The sequence below is a fragment of the Arvicola amphibius genome, chromosome 12 (assembly GCF_903992535.2).
Source record: "Arvicola amphibius chromosome 12, mArvAmp1.2, whole genome shotgun sequence".
Classification (NCBI taxonomy): domain Eukaryota; kingdom Metazoa; phylum Chordata; class Mammalia; order Rodentia; family Cricetidae; genus Arvicola; species Arvicola amphibius.
In genome coordinates this window covers 57,408,309-57,427,736 of record NC_052058.2, presented here as the reverse complement: position 1 = coordinate 57,427,736, position 19,428 = coordinate 57,408,309, and the positions used below count along the sequence as shown (strand labels likewise).

The window sequence follows — 19,428 nt, the reverse complement described above, 5'->3', positions numbered from 1 at the left end:
AACAAAGGAAAATTCCAGACATATCGCCCTTGTGATTATATGTGAAAAATCTCAAACATAGTATTAACAGGTCAAATACAGCATTGAATAAAAATATGCAACCTGATACTCAAGTTAGATTTATTTCCAGAACGTAAGAGTGGGCTTTTACTACAAGATCCATACGTATCTTATTATTATTAACATATCCATGTTAATAATTATATTAACAGATGGGGGAAGACCCATATAATCATCTCAGTACTGACAAAAAAAAAAAATCGTGACTTTTAGAAGGAAAAGAAAAACATTTAGTAAGCCAGAAAGGAGAATTCCTTAACCAATAAATACAATTTATGGAACACTGCAACAAACATGGTCCTTGATGGGATTAGGTGTTTGTCTTGCTACTGTGATAAAAACAACTGAAAAGGCACAAAAAAGAGCTTATTTTGGTTCACAGTTCCAGGGTACATAATAATTGGGAAGTCAGGGCAACAGGAACTTGAGGTGGCTGCTCACCAGGTATCCAGGCAAGAGGCAGAGGGATTGTGTTTGCCCTCAGCTTGCTGTGGTCTCTTCATTCAGTCCCAGACTCATGGGCCCTGACATGACAATGTCTCATTAAGCTGATCTAGATAATCCCTCACAGATGTGCCCAGAGGATTTCTTTTTGTTTTCAGGAGTTGACAAGGTTAACCTTCACAATGGAAACCATGAGACGCTGGACTCCTGGGCAGGAGAAACTCAGTGATACCAGTTGACCTGGAACCCAATGAAGACTTACCACCCAGGCCTTCTGTATTGCAGAACTAGGCTGACTAACAGCCCCAGGCTCCTCCCTTCTGGGATCTGACACAATTCCACAGGGAGGCGCCATGGTCCTCAAGCTTCTCCCAGTGGATGATGGAACACAGGTACACAGATAGCGCAGGCCCCTCCTGCGGGTGTGGGGATCAGACAATAGACCATGTGCCTGAAGGACTCTCCATCCACCTGGCTGTAACTGTTCCAGGACCCTGTGGGAGTCTGAAGTGTTCCCTCAACTTCCCTCTTCCCATCCCCTCCTTTGACAGGTGTTACAACTGCACTCTACTCGGAAGGCTGCTCTAGCTATTCCTCATGTTCACGTGTTTGGGAAAACACATTCATTAATTGTCACTGCTTCTACCCAACATCGCATTGCATGCTAGAGATCTGGCCAGTGCATTACCCAGAAGCCTCTGCTCCCTGAGCCTGTGTTTTAGGCACACCCCAGCAGTTACCTTTTCTTGAAATCTCTGCCTGCGTTTCTGTCACCTGATCTTTGATTGAGCCGTTGTCACCTCTGCTCTTCCCAATCATCCACCTCTGGAAGCTGAGCGGGGATCTGAAGTGAAAAACATCTCTTGAATCTCCAAATTTAATGCAAATTTAAAGCAAAGCCTCAAATTCCATGGCTTTGCTTTATAAATGTTAGAGTTGAATCAGATTAACATTGCTTTCCACCAGTCAGGGTTTGCAGGTAATCAAATCTTCCACTCACCTCTGTCCTTCATTACAGGCGATAACAGAATGAATACAGCATCAGAGTTGGATCCAAAACCTTCAGAGCTGCAGTTAACTGCAGGATCATTTTAGACTTCTTCCTTCTTCAGACCCAATTCTTCCTGAAAACAACAATAATTTAAAAGAAAAAGCTTAACATTTAATTAGCACAGCATTCAGGAAGCTCCTTTGGCTTTGGCTCTGGTGATCCATTATACTTTGTTTTTGGAAGGAGCACTGGCCCAGACAGATGTGATTGGCTGACTCGCAACACTATTGCAACTACAGACGACACAAGAGAATTTATTTCTGCGAGTGTTTGAATGCTTTAAAGAGTTTTAGCAGAAATTGGTGGTATTGGTGAAAACTTTGCTTCCAGGCACAGGGTGACAGCTAAGGCTGCTTTAGGTTTGCTCTTCTCCACAGTGAGATACTGCTTGCAGGCTGTTACTTCCTTTGGGATGGGGTGAGAGAGGAGTGGACTTTTGGCAATATTCCCTGAGGTTATAGGCCACCATTTCCCCTTCCTACCACACTGACATGCAATCCCTGGCCAAGCCCTAGCAATTCCCTCAGTTAGCTCTCTTGTGTACTAACTTATGACTCCTTTCCTTATTTCCCAAACATTTGAAGACGATGCCAGTAAAGAAGTTCTGGGGAAACTTGTTGGTTTGGGTCCTGATTCACAAACCAGGCAACAGCAGAAATAAATGCACAAAGAATTTGTGCTAATAGGGTGAACTGGTGCAAACTGAAGATAAATTTAGCTTTTTGCTCTGTGCAGTAGAGTATATCAGCAGACTCACTTTTCCTTAGCGGCATCTTGTCATGCCAAATATCTATCCTATTCATCTGTTTAGCTATTGATTCATCTATTGTTCTTGAAGTAGGCAAGTATCTATCTAGGCATGAATTTCCATTCTTATGTGAATGCCATTGGTCCAAAGGTACAAACTGTACCGAATCTATTTCTAGGTGCAGGAGAGCAAGAAAGCATGGAATATAGTCCTTTAGCTCCGAGCATCTGGAAGATGCTGAAGGAATAGTAAATAAGCATATGATGCAAACACGGCACTAACTAGTTTTCTTAGGAGGTTGCTTAAAATAGTTTCCACCCTCAATTACTGGGTATAGTTGATTTTTCAGGTTAATAAACTTGGAGATTAAACTTATATTTAGAGTTCATAGTTATGTCTCATTTTCTGTGGTTTAAATTGAGTGTATTAGTGACATCAGCAAGAGAGCTGCATGGAATTACCTGTCATTCATTCCCAAAAGCAATAGGTAAAGACGAAGGACTAATAACTCTGATGTTGGAAGTCATTCGCAAAAAAGCGCCTTGGCCTAAGTACTGCCACTTTGACTTCAGACTCCATTTTGCCTGTAGGGCGAAACAATGTTCAGGTGCCCAAGCCCTAGAGGAGCTGGGAACCTTCCAATAGCTGACCACCTCCTCCTAAACCATAGAAAGAGTCATTGTGCATCTCTAGTTCTCTAGAAACAGCATGGTGGTTCCTACCAACACACGGAACAAATGAATCTGATTGGTTGGACTGAAAAGCTGCTCTGTACATCAACTGACAATGATGGAACTTTCAAGGAAGCCCCTTAATCTCTAAATCATAATTGGTGAAAATTGTGGCAACAATTTGGCAACAAATATTTGTGGGTTTTGTGCTTAGATACTTGCGTCAGCTGACATTTGGGGGTTCACAGTTCAGCTCCCAAGTCTGTTCTGTGACCCTGATGGATCAGTCCCCTCCTCTTCCCCCTTCTTTTGTGCTGCCCTGCAGTGAATCTTGCCTTGAGGTAACCTCTTGTGTCTGCTTGGGTTGATTCGGAACCTCAGACCACAACAACACAAGACAGGATAAATGGGAAGGTATGTGAGAGAATTGTAGAGAGGTGGTTGAATTCCTGTGGGGTTTTGCTGTGTGATGTTTTACTCTTTGGACTCCTTTGGGGTGGTCCCACCATTCAGTTCCCTAGTTAATCACATATGGAGGCTTATTCTTTGTTATGAATTCCTGGCCTTCTTAGCTTGGCTTTTTGTTACTTGCCATCTTTTCTTAACTAAATTATCTCGACTACCTTTTGCCTCTGGGCTTTTATTTTTGCTTACTTCTGTATACCTTTCTTCTTTCCCTGTGGCTTGCTGGGTTGCTGGGTAGCTGGGTAGCTGGGTAGCTGAGTAGCTGAGTAGCTGGGTAGCTGGGTAGCTGGTAGCTGGGTAGCTGGTAGCTGGGTAGCTGAGTAGCTGGTAGCTGGGTAGCTGAGTAGTGGACTTCCTTGATTTCTTTTCCTTTGAGCCTTGTTCTCCTCTTATTTATACTCTCTGCCTGCCAGCACCACCTATCCTTACTCCTCCCTTGCTATTGGCTGTTCATCTCTTTATTAGGACCATCAGGTGTTTTAGACAGGCACAGAACACAGCCTCATCGAGTTAAACAAATGCAGCGTAAACAAAAGTCACACACCTGAAAATGATATTCCCCAACAGGGTCAGGAAACACAGCCCAGTCTTGTAGAAAGAAAAGTAAGAGGCCTTGCATCTTTTCCACTGAAAGTCGTTTCAGAGCCAGGACTCCTGTGGTAGGAAATAAGGCGCAGGCTTCATGTGGTCTTGTTGCTGCTTCTGTTGACAGTACAGGAGACTCCTCTGTCACCACAGTCTGAACGCAGCTTGGAAGCCTGCTCAGTGTGCGCAGTTACACAGCCCCAGAGTTCATGTCGTTCACACCTAATCTAAGCAGCTGAGACTCGTAAACCCTCTGGCAGAGAACAACCATCCTGAGGCTGGCTACTGTTCGTAGCACATCTCCATTCTAGAGACTGTCACCATTCAACCATGCTAACACAAACAACATTGTAGTGACGAGGCAAGCAGGCCTGCTTTCGTCCCGCCCGGCTCCCTCACAGCTAGCTTTACACCTGAAATAATTACACGGAAACTGTATTCCTTTAAATACTGCCTGGCCCATTAGTTTCAGCCTCTTATTAGTTAATTCTCACATCTTGCTTTAACCCATATTTAGTAATGTGTGTAACACCACGAGTGGTGTCTTACTGGGAAAGATTCAGCATGTCTGACCTGGAGGCTGGCTCCATAGCGTCTGACCCAGAGAGGAGAGGCATGGCGACTGCCCAGAGACATCTGCCTCACTCCCAGCATCCTGTTCTGTCCACTCCACCTATCTAAATCTTGCCCTATCAAAAAGCCAAGGCAGTTTCTTTATTAACCAATGAGAGTCCTCCATCACAACATCCCAATAACCCCAAATATTCTGCCTGCGCCCAGCAGCAAAGACCTTACATTAACTTCCCAACATATGCATGCTCTATTTTCCCAAACAGGTGTACCTGATAAAAGAGAATTTGGCAAAGATTTTGTAGCTCTCATGTGGCTACCTGGCCTAACAGATAACTGGTCAGCAGCCTTGGTGTCTTGTTAAGCACAGCACAAGCACTCAGCCTACGGGACCTTTGTCCTTCTGCCACCATCCCAACAACCATCTGAATTCCCCTGCCTGACTGAGAGCATAACACGCAACTGGTCAGCCTATAATAAGTGTATAATCAAACTCAATCTGAAGCTATTGACTGGTTGCCAGGCCCATCTTAGTGAGTCTGCCATACAATTGGCCTGCCCCAAATGCCATCATCACAAACTTGTGATGGCCCCCTAAACCAAACAAGTAATAACCCCAGTCCTCCTGACTGCCCTCTGTGTGGCTAATCTGCAATGCCTACACTCATGTCTGAAATAGTCCCAGAACCAGAATCAAGATAGCAGCCTCCCCAGTGGCCCTATTAACAGCTGGCTAGACTTGGCCCACGTGATTATATATTGCATGGAAGAGAGCCCACCACCATAGTCACTGGCCTCACACCGTCTGCAGGTATATGCTACAGCTGCAAAGTCAACCAGGCAGTGATCCCACCCCTAGGAAAATCCTACTATGTCGATCATATCTATAGACACCCACAGTCTGGTCCTCTAACACATCTGCAGAAACCTTTTACAAGGAGTGTAGCTGAATAAGCAACAAGACGATACCAACTGGACACAGACTCAGCACTAACTAACTACAACTAACCAATACCCTAGCACACATCACAGGAAAACCTCCTCCTCTTAGGGGGAAAATAAACCTCCCCAAGCTGGAAAAGGCACCTGCTTCACTAGATATTCAGATATCAGTGTAGGGAGATACGAAACAAACAAAAAGATAAAAAACCACCCCTAAGGAAATCTAATATTCTTTCAGCAACAGACAGACACAAAGGAAGGAGATACAAAGCATGGAATTCAGAATGGTGAGAGTCCAGAGGAATCTTCAGAGACATCGGGATGACAATTCACAGGTATTGTGAGAATTTCAGCAGAGAGCCACAAAGATGAATCAAACAGAAATCTTTCGCTGTGACTAAACTCAGTGACTAAAATAAATAATTAAGTGCCCCCAATAACAGACTAGATTAAACAGAGGAAAGACTACTTACGTCTCAAGGTAGGTTTTATTTTAACCTAATCAGAGATGGTGAACGGAATCTGTTGGAGGGAAATGCTACAGAACCCATGAGACACCAGTGAGTGGACAAATACTTACATTATGGAATTTCAGATGCAGGAAGATGAAAGCCACAGAGAGCATATCTGAGCAAACAATATCTATGAAGATCCTAAGCTTTGGGAGAAATAGGAAACACCCAGGCCAATGAATCTCAAAGAGTCCTGATTAGACTCAAACCAAAGAGGCCTCCTCTGAAGTGCTATATTTAATCAGTCAAAAGGCAAGAAAGAATTCAGAAGCAGTATGGAAAAGTCACCTACATGAAATCCTTACTGAACCAACAACAGATTTCTGATTAGAAGTCTTAAACCCGGGTGGTGGTGGCCTTTAATCCCAACACTGGGCGGTGGGAGGCGCAAAGGCAGGCTGATCTCTGTGAATTCAAGGCCAACCTGGTCTACAAGAGCTAGTTCCAGGACAGGCTCCAAAACTACAGAAAAACCCTTTCTCAAAAAACAAACAAACAAACAAACAAACAAACAAAGAAGTCTGGGAGCCCTAAAGAAGATAGGATAATATATTCTGAGAACTGAAAAAAAAAAAAAGCTAGCCAATGAAGAATACTATACACAGCAAAGCTATCCTTCGGAAATGAAGAAGAAAAGCCTTTCTCAGACAAAGAAAGTAGAAAGGAGTTCAACACCACAAAAGATTTGTAGAAATTTCTTAAGGGGTAACAGCTATCATGAAAACATGCAAAAAGCTTCAAAACTCACTGGCAAAGTGGATACACAGCTGAGAAAGAGCAAGAAATCAAAGCTCTACACTACAGAAAACCCCAAACCACAATGATTCACAACAAGAGAGGAAGAGAGCAGCAGATACACAAAACAACACAACAACCAACACTATGACAGGCACTAGTTTCTGTCATCAATAGCAACTCTAGTGTTAAATGGATTAAGTTCCTCAATTAAAAGGCATATTCCACAATTAAACAAAATGTTAGCCAGGGTGGTGGTGGTGCAGGTCTTTAATCCCAGTACTCAACAGGCAGAGGCAGGTGGAACTCTTGAGTTCAAGGTCAGCCTGGTTTACAGAGCAAGTTCCAGGGCAAAACAGGGCTACACAGAGAAATCCTGTTTCTAAAACCCAAAAGCCAAAAAGTCAAAAACCAACCAACCAAATAAACAAACAAACAAAGAAAACCCCAAAACATAGATTTAAAAAAACTAGAAAAGAGGTTTCTGTACAGTAAGCAAAAGACTGAATCAACAGAGTGATGTCTAACACCAGATCATCAAAATGTACAAATCATAAATTACAATATCAAAAGGGAGACAGAACCTACTATATATAATAACCAGGGACTTCAACGTTCACTTTAATCAGAAGTCAGATCAGTCAGAGAGAAAACTGACCAGGTTACACTGCCCTAAAGACAAGGGAATCCAATACGTTTATCGGATGTTTTACCCACTGCTTGCAAGACACACGTTCATCTCATTGTCTCATGAACATTTTGAGAACAGATTGCGTTTTGTCATAAAACAAGTCTTTACAAATCAAAAACTTCAAAATTATAGCCTGTATCTTCTCTGGCCAAAATAGGATAAAATGAAACACAGCCATAATAGAAACTGTGAAAACTGTAAAAATGCAGGAAAACCAAATCATATAATTTTGAATAACCACTGAGTCATGAAGCAAATTAAGGGTGAAGTTTAAATTATTTTTTCTTGAAACAAATGAACATAGAGAAGCAGATACCAAAACTCATGAGATGGAGAAAAAAATGATACTTCTGAGTAATGCTTATAGCTACTAATATATATGAAAAGGTTTCAGAAAGAGGGTTGGGGAGATGGCTCAGCTGTTAAGAATGCTTACTGTTTGTCTAGGTTAGAGTTTCTATTGCTGTGATAAAGACCATAACGAAAACACTAAAAAACTGCATATAGTAGTAAAGTAATGGATTAAATACCATAATCAAATGGTATTTATCATAAAAATGAAAGGACGGTTCAATAAATGGAAGTCAATATATGTCATACATTATTGTCATAGCTGTTCTTGTCAACTTTACACAAACCCAGACAGACCTAGGAAAGGTAACAAATACATCCAATTAGTAAGCGGAAGATGGAGCAGTAGCTGAGTGGAGAAAGGGAACCAGCTGGAAGGAGGAGCACAGTCAGGGAGGGGATGCAGGAGAGCAAGCTCCAATGACACATGAATATATGAGGATGGCACAGTGAAACCCATTACCTGGCATGCGTGATAGTTCATTACATTTTATTTATTTACCCACTTGCTAATTTATTTTGCATGTTTGTACATGTGTGCAGGTATGTGGGGAGGTCAGAGGCAAGCTTTTAAGAGGTGATTCTCTCCTTCTACCACATGGTCCCTGGGATCAACCTCAGGTTTACTATAACCGGGTGATGAGTTGCGTGGTTTATGATGATTGTCAGTCTGACAGGATGTAGGATCACCTTAGAGAGAAATCTCTAGAAATGTCTGTGGGGATTTTCTATCTTAGGTTAATGGAGGTGGTCCTGACTGTAAACCTAATCAAAGAACAAAGGCAGCACTAGCCTTCATCTCTCTGTTTTCTGACTACATGTGTTGTAACCAGCAGCCTCAAACTCTTTCCATTGTGATGTGCACGCCATGATTGACTAGCCCCCTCAAACTGTGAGCCCAGGGAAAACTCTCTTTCAGTGAGTTGCTTTTTACCAGGTATTTTTGTCATAGCCATGAGTAAGGCAACTAATACAATATACTAACCTAAAATTTAATTTTAAAAAATGTTTATCTATTCCTCTCCCACCACTTTCTTCCCCATCCAACCCAGCCCTCCTCCATATTCACTGAGAAAAGGGGTAGGCCTCTCCTGTGAGTCAGCAAAGCATGGCCTATCAAGCTGCCATAAGACCAAGCACCTCCCCCTGTACTCAGGCTGGGCAACCTAGCATGAAGAATAGATTCCCATGAGACAGCCAAAGCACCAGGGACAGTCCCTGCGCTCATTGCCAGGAGTCCCACAAGTAGACTAAGCTATATAATTGTCTCATATATGTAGAGGGTCTAGGCCAGTCCCATGCAGGCTTCCTAGTTGTTGGTTCAGACTCTGTGAGTTCCCATGGGCCAGGCTAGCTACTTCTGTGGATTTGTGGATATTCCTGCTATGTCTCTGACCGCCCTCCTCTGGCTCCTACAATCCCTCCTCCCTCTTCTCAGCATGACTCCCAATGTCAGTTCAGTGTTTGGCCGTGGGTCTCTGAATCTGTCTCCATCAGTCACTGGATGGAGAATTCTATTGACAACTGTGGTCATCAATTAGACCAGAGGGGACGACCAGTTCAGGCTGTGCATCCTCCTGGCAGCAGGAGTCTTAGCTGGGGTCATCCTTGTAGACTTGTCAGAGTTTCCCTTGCATCAGGCTTCAACCCTACCCAGTAAAGCCCTGCTTTCTGGTCATCTCTCAGTACTCTTCCCCTCTGCCTACCCCCCGAAACTGATCCCTCAAATTCCCATCTCCACAAGCCCCCAGTTCATCCAGGAGATCTTCTCCATTTCCCCTTCCCAGGTAGAGCCATGCATCTCCCCTTGGCCACTCCTTGTTACCTATTCTCTCTGGATTACCTATTCTCTCTGGTATTGTAGCATGGTTATCCTTTTCTTTACAGTTAATATATACTTATGAGTGAGTACATACTGTGTTTGTCTTTCTGGATCTGGGTTACCTCACCCAGAGTGATATTTTTTCTAGTTCCATCCATTTGCCTTCAAATTTCCTGGTGTCATTGTTTTTTTTTTTTTTTTTTTTTTTTTTTTTGTTTTTTCGAGACAGGGTTTCTCTGCAGCTTTTTTAGAGCCTGTCCTGGAACTAGCTCTTGTAGACCAGGCTGGCCTTGAACTCACAGAGATCCGCCTGCCTCTGCCTCCCGAATGCTGGGATTAAAGGCGTGTGCCACCACCGCCCGGCTGTCATTGTTTTTTGACTGCTGAGTAATACTTCATTGTGTAAATATACCACAGTTCCTTTATCCATTCTTTGGTTGAGGGGCATCTAGGTTCTTTCCAGGTTCTGGTTATTACAAATAAAGCTGCAATGAACATGGTTGAGCAAGTGTCCTTGTGGTATGATTGAGCATCCATTGGGAATATGCCCAAGAGTGGTATCACTGGGTCTTGAGGTTGATTGTGTACCAATCTTGTTCTGTTGGGTGACCAACCAGCTCCCAAATCATGACACAGAGACTTAGTTTTGAATACTAGGCCTAACTTAGTAACGTTTCTGGTTGTCTCTTTTAACTGAAATTAACCTGTTTTTCTTCATCTACCTTTTGCCTCTGAGCTTATTACCTTTTTTTTTTTTTATCTCTGTATAGCTTACTTTCTCTGCTTCTCTACATCTGGTTGCCTGGCAGCTGCCTGGCTTCTTGCCCCAGGGCATGTCCCTCTTTCTTTCTTCCTTCTCTTATTCTTCCTCTTCTCCTTCCTCTCTTCTTTCTCCTTCTATTTATTCTCTCTGCCAACCAGCCCCACCTATCCTGAGTAGCTATTGGCTACTCAGCTCTTTATTAGCATAATCAGGTACCTTAGGAAGGCAAGGTAAAACAAATGCAACACAGCTTTACAGAATTAAACAGTTGCAGAATAAACAAACATAGCACATCTTTGCCTAGTTAAAATAATATTCCACAACAAGATTGATTTTGATTGATTCCCATTTTTTTTTGATAAGCTACCATACTGATTTCTAAAGTGGCTGTACAAGTTTGCACTCGCACCAGCAATGGAGGAGTGTTCCCTTTTCTCCGTATCCTCTCCAGCATGTGCTGTCATTTGTGTTTTTGATCTTAGCCACTCTGACAGATGTAAGATGGAATCTCAAAGTTGTTTCGATTTGTATTTCCTTGATGGCTAAGGATGTTGAACATTTAAGGGTTTCTCTGCCATTTGAGATTCTCCTTTGAAAATTCTCTGTTTAGGTCTGTACCCTATTTTTAAAAATGGATTATTTTGATTTTGATGTATAGTTTCTTGAGTTCTTTTTATATTGTGGAGATCAGCCCTCTGTCAGATGTGGGGTTGATGAAGATCTTTTCCCATTCTGTCCACTGCTGTTTTGTCCTGTTGACGGTGTCCTTTGCCTTAAAGAAACTTTGCAGTTTCATGAGGTTCCATTTATTGTCAGTTTCCGTGTCTGTGTTACTGGTGTTCTGGTCAGGAAATTGTCTCCTGTGCCACTGCATTCAAGGCTGTTACCCGCTTTCTCTTCTATCAGGTTCAGTGCCACTGGATTTATGTTGAGGTCTTTGATCCATTTGGGCTTGAGTGTTGTGCAGGATGCTAAATGTGGATTTATTTGCATTCTTCTACATGCTGATATCCAGTTATGCCAGCATCATTCACTGAAGATACTTCTTTTCTCCATTGTATAGTTTTGGCCTCTTTGTCAAAAACCAGGTGTCTATAGGTATATGGATTTACGTCTAGGTCTTCAATTCTATTCCATGGATTAATGTGTCTGTTTTAATGCCACTACCGTGCTGTTTGTATTACTATAACTCTGTAGTAGAGCTGAGATCAGGGATTCCTCCAGAAGGTCTTTTATTATACAGGGTTGTTTTAGCTTTCCTAGATTTTTTTGGTTTTTCTTTCCATATGAAGTTGAGGGTTGTTCTTTTAAGGTCTGTAAAAAATTGTGTTGGAATTTAGATGGGGATTGCATTGACTCTGTAAATTATTTTTAGTAAGATGGTCATTTTTACTATATTAATTCTACAGATCCATGAGCATAGGAGATCTTTTCATATTTTGATATCTTCTCCAATTTCTGTCTTCAAATGCTTTAAGTTTTTGTCATATAGGTCTTTCACATGCTTGGTTAGAGTTACCCCAAAATATTTTATATTTTTGTGGCTATTGTGAAGGGTGTTGTTTCTCTGATTTCTTTCTCAGTCCTTTTATCATTTGTATATTAGAGAGCTATTGATTTTTTAAAAATTAATCTTGTATCCTGCCTCATTACTGAAGTTGTTTATCACCTATAGGAGTCCCCTGGTATAATTTTTGGGGTCACTTATATATACTATTATATCATCTACAAATAGAGGTACTTTGATTTCTTCTTTTCCAATTTGTATCCCTTTGATCTCTTTTTATTGTCTTATTGCTCTACCTTCAAGTACTATATTGGATAGATATGAGAGGGTGGACAACCTTGTCTTGTTCCTGATTTTTGTGAAATTGCATTGAGTTTCTCTTCATTTAATTTGGCATAGGCTATTGACTTGCTGTATATTGTTTTTATTATACTTAGGTATGTTTTTTGTATCCCAGATCTCTCCAAGACTTTTATCATGAGAGGTGCTGGATTTTGTCAAAGGCTTTGGCCAGTATCTAACTGAGATGATATATGGATTTTTCTTTCAGTTTGTTTATATAAGTGGATTACATTGACAGATTTTCGTATGTTGAAACATCTCTACATCTCTGAGATGGAGCCCACTTGGCCATGGTGATTATTTTTTTGATATGTTCTTGGATTCTGTTTGCCAGTATTTTATTGAGTATTTTTTTCATCAATATTCATAAGGTAAATGGATCTGTAATTCTTTTTCTTGGTTGAGTCTTTGGGTAGTTTGGGTGTCTGGGTAGCTATGGCCTCATAAAAAGAATTTGACAATGTTCCTTCTCTTTCTATTTTGTAGAATAATCTGAGGAGTACTGGTATTAGCTCTTCTTTGAAAGTCTGATAGAATTCTGTGTTGAAACCATCTGGCCCTGGGTTTTTCTTGGTTGGGAGACTTTTAATGACTGCTCCTATTTCCTTGGAGGATTGTAGGTCTATTTAAATGGGTTATCTGATCTTGATTTAATTTTGGTATGTTGTATCTATCAAGAAATTTTTCTATTGTTTTTAGATTTTTCCAATTTTGTGGAGTACAAATTTTTGAAGTATGACCTAATGGTTGTCTAGATTGCCTTGTTGTCTGTTATTTTGTCCCCTTTTTTTGTTCTGACTTTGTTAATTTGGGTATTTTCTTTCTGCCTTTTAGTTAGTTTGGATAAGGGTTTGACTATCTTGTTGATTTTTCTCAAAGAATCAAAGAACTCTTCATTTCACTGATTCTTTGTATTATTTTCTTTGTTTCTATTTTCTTGATATCAGTTCTCAGTTTGATGGTTTTCTGTTGTCTACTCTTCTTGGGCATGTTTGCTTCTTTTTATTCTAGAGCTTTCAGGTATTCTGTTGAGTTACTAATATAATACTTCTCCAAATTCTTTATGAAGGCACTTGGTGCTATGAACTTTCCTTTTATTACTGTTTTCATTGTGTTGCCTAAGTTTGGGTATGTTGTGCATTTATTTTCATTGAATTCTAGGAAGTCTTAATTTTTTCCTCCCTCCCTCCCCCATCCCCTTCCTTCCTTCCTTCCTTCCTTCCTTCCTTCCTTCCTTCCTTCCTTTCTTCCTTCTTTCTTTGGCCCAGTGGTAATTCAGTTGAGAGCTGTTCAATTTTCATGCGATTTCAGCAGGAATCTGGAATTCTCAACTACCTTTCATGTGTTGTTAGGTGTGCTTAGAGCTGCCAACCCTGGAAGTTGCTAACCCTGTTCCACAAGCTTAGCCCACACTACCCATAAAGCCCAAAGTCATGCAAGAAAACACACAAGATTAGTTCATGGGGGGGGGAGCTCAGCAATAACACTGAGGCTAGGGAACATGCAGGGACATCTCTACAACTTCCCCAAGGTCTCTGAGAAGGGCATTGCTTGCAGTGCTGGTACCACATGGGCACAGAGTCCCTTCTGCTATCCCACAAACTTTCTGCTTAGTTACACAGTTGAAAGAGGCAAACTAGCCCTGCCTGCTCCTCATTGCCATGTGCCTATCCCACTGAGCCTTGGTGGAAAAATCCAGAGTGTGTGCAAGGTCATCTGAGGGTCATCCAAAGCTTTCATGGATGAAGCAGAGTCTTCTGAGTCACTACAGGGTGTCCAGAGAAGTTGAGGTATGAAAAAGGGGGTGTGGGGTGGTATGGGCTCCTAATGCAGAAGCCAAGGCTTCCAATCTGTCATGACAACAGTTGTGCCTGTGCCTGTGCCTGTGCCTGGGACGAGATCCCTTCAGAGCATCTATGTCAGGTTGGTAGTTTCCAAGTATTTAATGCTGCGCCCGAGTTTCTCTAGGCATCCCCAAGACATTTATAAGCAGCCTTGGCTGTTGATACCATGAAGAAGCAGTTGTTCAATTTACAGCTCCCAGGGCCTCTGGGAAGATGATGGGTTTGAAACTGACTTCTGTAACTGCCAGGGATCCTCAGCAGAGGCAAAAGGATCATTCACAGCCTTCATAGACTCTGGAAACTGCAGGAACAACAGGAGTCATTTAAATTGCATTAAGACCCCTTTTAGGCATCAGATCAGCACCCTAGCAGTACCAGTGCGCCAAGTATGGAGGAGGATCGGAGAACTCCCAGGTAGGCAGCTGAACTGCTCATGCCTGGCAGCGCCAGTCAGTTAAAAACATTAAGGAGTGCTATAATCAAGTTCTCCCTGATATTAAACTCTAATATTGTTCTTTAGTAAGTTCTAACCAATGATGTGTTACCTCCAGTCAAATACCCTTAGGAGTGGATTGGCCTGTCATTCTCACACAAAAGGGACACAATGCTTAGACTCTATAACAACACTATAACATACAGAGACTCTTACTCAACAAACTCACCTTCTGAATTTATCCACCCTGAACTTCTCCTGGAAATTATCCATTCTTAGCATGACTTAAGGATCCTTTCCCGGAAATGGCCAGAATGCTGATAGCCCCTAACTAATCTTTCTGGCAATGTGAGAAGTCACTGTTTGAGTTTCTCTGAAGTGTAATGTACATATGAAAACAGGTATATAACAAGTGTACAGTATTTGATAAACTCTTACTACCTAAACACACTCCTATAACCAGCACCCAGGTCAAGAACCAGATCAGTGCCACTTTCTGAGGTGTTTCTGCTCTGGCTTCTGATAATGAAGTGGCCCCTGTCCCCAAGGGTAGCTCTTCTTCCAATGCCTAACAGCACTGTGGTTCGGTCCCATTGTCTCTGACCTTTATGCACAATTGTCTTTCAGGAAGTCTTCCTTTTGTGGCCTGGCTTATTCTTAATAACATTCTTCCATTTTTGCTGTAGAAGATGGATCACCATCTCTGCTAATGTGTATTAGACTTTTAAAATCAGATATTAATTTTCAACACTCATAGTTTAAAAGTAACATTCACTAATGTTAAGACTTTCTTTTTCCAACCTCCTAGTCCTCACGACAAAGTGGAATTTCCTAAAAAACTTCATCAAGGAAACGTTTTACTGTGGAGAGGAAGATACTGGATTCCCGTTAATCCTTGTTTATCTAGCCTTCTTACAATGGGAGGCATTAGCAAGGGAAGCACAATGATGCCTGGGAAAAGTCACTGTGTTTTATCATCCAAGTTTGCCCTCAGCAGCGTCTGACTTCCCAATTAATTCCCTGGGTGCTTGAAGACAGGAAAGGATGCTGCTGCCCGGCTATTCCTACCCTGGTGTCCAAACCAAGCTATGACCAACCTGATTGTTATGTGGTTTAAATTGGTTTGTGGTAATCCCCACTCCCTTTTCTCTACCACAACTTTGACCTCATCTTGTTCACTAAAAGCCGCACTTCTGACCCTCGTCTTCATTCATATATAGACCATACCTCAAACTGATTTAACTCGGGAGTGTGCAGTTGTTTCCCTGGCATTAACCACCACCATTGTACGTAGAGAGATATGTTAATTTGATTTTCCTAGTCTAGTCCCTGACTCTTTGTCTATCTCCAGAACAGACAAGGCTGAGCAAAGAAACCCTGTCTTGAAACAAAACAAAAACAAACAAACCAACAAAATTAACTGTCTTCAAAAGAGAGAAACATAAACTGTTCAATGTAGTATGATTGGGACCTTCATGTAGACATGAATCTTCTATAGGCAATGGAAAATAACTCATTATCCCGTAGCAAACACTGGAGTCTGAACGTACCAACATTAGTCTTTCAGGAATGAGTATGGGAGGAGACAAAATGATAGTACTTCCCCTAGTATCCTCTTGACCCAGGGTATGCATAGCTACAATGAGAAACTCAGCTCATCTCATACTTCAGAATATTGGTTATATTTCTTCTTTTTCTGGATTTCTTAGTATCTTTGTACTATTTATAAGATATTGATAGTTTGATAAATTTGCCTTAAAGGAAGCAGATATTCAACAATACAGATGTGATATTACAATGTCTATCTCTTCTAGTGATGGAATATTGTAACAAAGGATCCTAAGTGTCTGCATACAAATAAATACTGACTTTATAGGTTGGTTAATAAGTAAAATGAGGTGTTATTTTATGTAGCATTTGCTATGTGCCAGGTACTACATTAAACGAGAAACACATTACCTTGTCCATTATTCTCATCTTACATAGAGAGCTAGAGCTCCAATAACTTGTTCAAGTTAATTCAAGGCATACATAGCAGAATTGCAATTGTATTAGAGACAAATATGTCTGTCGACCTCTAAATCATTAGAGTATACACACTCTTCTTACATTGACCATTTCCTTTCCTGTCTAGCTATTCTGCTTTTTACTGCTTATAGACTTTACTTCCTATGCTTGTATTTCAACAAATCGTGTATTTCTCATAAGTGCTTCTGATGCCATATTCTTTCATCTCTTGGCAGTTGTGTAAAATATTCCATCTCTTTTAAGGCAACTAACTTGTTGAACCTTCCATTTTACCACCAGTGAAATGTCAGTTACACAGTATATAATCAGTATGTCACACTAGCAATTACTTATTTTTAGTAGGTTGCTCTCATCAGTGTGACTTCTGTCCTCCCAGACTGTCACTTCCTGTCATGCTCATTGCTATACCCTTATGATGCTAAAGAAACTGGCAAGACAGGGTGCTCAGTAAACATTCGTTAATTTACTAAATCACTTCTCTGATATTTGGTGTGGAGTATTTTTCATGTACTTACTTCTCATTTCTATGTCTTCTTTGATAAAGTCTTTGTTAATATCTTTAACATTTAGCTGAGATTTAATTTTTTTCTTGATGTTGAAGTTTAAAGGTTGTTTGTATATTTAGCTTGTCTTCTTGTACTATTGATATTGTTGCTACACGTCAAGACTTTGATATTTTACCTAAAATGTTCTCGTCAGAAACATCTGGATTTTTTCTCATTATCTTCAAGACTCTTACAGTCACATTTTGTCAAGTCTGTCTCTAAACCCCTTGCCTTTCTCTTGATGGTATATAAATGTCCAGTTGTTCCAGAAATGTTTCCTTTCTTCTCTCTGAAATTTTTATTAGGGGGGTGGGGAAGAGAACAATTTGCTGGAGACAGTTCTGTTCTTCCATCATGAGTCCCAGAGATTGAACTCAGGTTGTCACTCGTGGTGCCAGCCACCTTTATGCACTGAGCCATCTCACGGCCATGCCACCCTTCCTTGACACCACTATCTGTGCCTCTGTCTATTGTTCTTGTTCCCTTCCTAAAAATCACACAGCTGTGTTTACAAAGTCTGAGTCTGTGCCACTAATCTGTTGTTTTCTTTCATTAGTACTGACTTAACTAATTTAGAATTCAGTGAGCCTAAAATCAGGTAGTGTCTACACCCCAATTTTGTTCTTCTTCAATACCTTTCTGGCTGTTTCTTTAGAGTTGAAGTCTTTTGGAATGCAACAGTAAAATACCTTATACTATTTGGATTATAAGCAGTAGAAATGTTATCTTAAGTGGAGGCTGAGATGGCCAAGATGAACATACTAAAATGTTTGGGGTCTAGAGACAGCCCACTTCCTGGTTTATAGAAAGCATCTTATATGCCCTCACATGGAGGAAGATGAGCTAGCTTGCCAAGTATCTTTTGTAAAAGTATTAATTCCTTACATAAAGGCAAAAGCCTCACTGCTTAATCTCATCCTGATGGCACCACCTTCTAATAGCATTACTTTGAGGGATTAGGTTTCAACAAATAAATTTGGGGAAATATAAAAATTCAGACCACACCTCCGCATATATTACAGTGTCAATTATCAGTAACTACGAAATAATTTGTTGCGATTTTGATTGAGATTACATTGAGTTTATAGAAAAAGCTGGAAAGAATTCACATCGGATTATATCATGTCTTTCTTACCGTTACTGGTGCTGAGTCTAACCAGGAACTCTGTCCACCTTCATTGATTTAGATCCTTAATACCTTTTGAGTTTTTTTAGTTTCTTCATTTTCCTTCTCTTTTAGGAACTTCTTTTAACATTTTCTGTAAGGCAGGGATATTGGCAGCAAATTCTCTCAATTTTAGCTCAAGAAAAGCATTTTTTCCTTCCTTCTTGAAAGGGACTTTCACAGGGTATACAATTTGAGGTGGGAGTATTTTTTTCTCTCAATAGTCAACATTCCCTTGTCTTTTTTCTTACTTATATGGTATGTAAGAAGAAAAATGTAATTCTTTTTGTTACTTATTGGTATTGGCTTCTAGAGTTTTCTAATTAATTTTCTTTGGCTTGAAAATGGTACACCTAATATAGTTAATTTGACATTTAGCCTCCTTGATGTTCTTATATATGATGAGAATTTGAAGGAAATTCTCAGCCATTCTTATATCAAATATTTCTTATTTTCTTTTCCTCTTTTTTCCTCGAAGAGTCTCATTTAAACAATATACTTTTGTATTGGATCCGCACTCCTCACTTATTCTCTTCTGTTTTATTCAGTTTCTGTCCTCTCTGACTCCCAGTGTTGGCTAATTCTATTAGGATGTCTTCAAGCTTAGAGACCCTTTCCTTAGCTGGATGCAGTTTACTAACGAAGCAGCTTATTTCTAGTACAACTTTGCTGACCTCTAACATTTCTTTCTAGTTCTTTCTTAGAATTTCCACATTTCTGCTTCCATGGTCCACTCGTTCTTGCTTACTGCTTTATGTTTGAGACTCTTGGGACAAGAAAGCCAGGGACACCTTCAGTAGGTGGTAAGACATTGTTTCTGAAGACACCACATACTTGAGTCACAGAATAAACAGCTGGTTTTCATAGTTCTGAAAGGTGCTGTGTAACAAAACAGACTCCAGAACAAAGCTAACTGGAAGATATTAGGAGGGTCTCTTTTTTAAAATTTTATTATTATTATTATTAAAAATTTCCACCTCCTCCCCACCTCCTATTTCCCTCCCCCTCCCATAGCTCCCCTCCCCCTCCCTTTCCAGTCCAAGGAGCAGTCAGGGTTCCCTGCCCTGCGGGAAGTCCAAGGTCCAACCCACTCCATCCAGGTCCAGGAAGGTGCGTATCTAAATAAACTAGGCTTCCCCAAAGCCAGTACATGC

The 19,428-nt window shown here is 40.8% G+C and overlaps 1 protein-coding gene across 1 annotated transcript in view; it reads left to right on the top strand.

The window, feature by feature from the left end:
• Positions 1–14,114: 14,114 nt before the first annotated feature.
• The window catches only part of LOC119827120 (selectin P), a 53,487-nt gene continuing 48,173 nt past the window's right edge, over positions 14,115–19,428 (top strand). Inside the window, exons 1-2 of the mRNA XM_042054021.1 lie at positions 14,115–14,182; positions 14,297–14,489. Coding sequence (XP_041909955.1) covers positions 14,115–14,182; positions 14,297–14,489 — 261 coding nt within the window. The remainder of the gene's footprint in view (positions 14,183–14,296; positions 14,490–19,428) is intronic.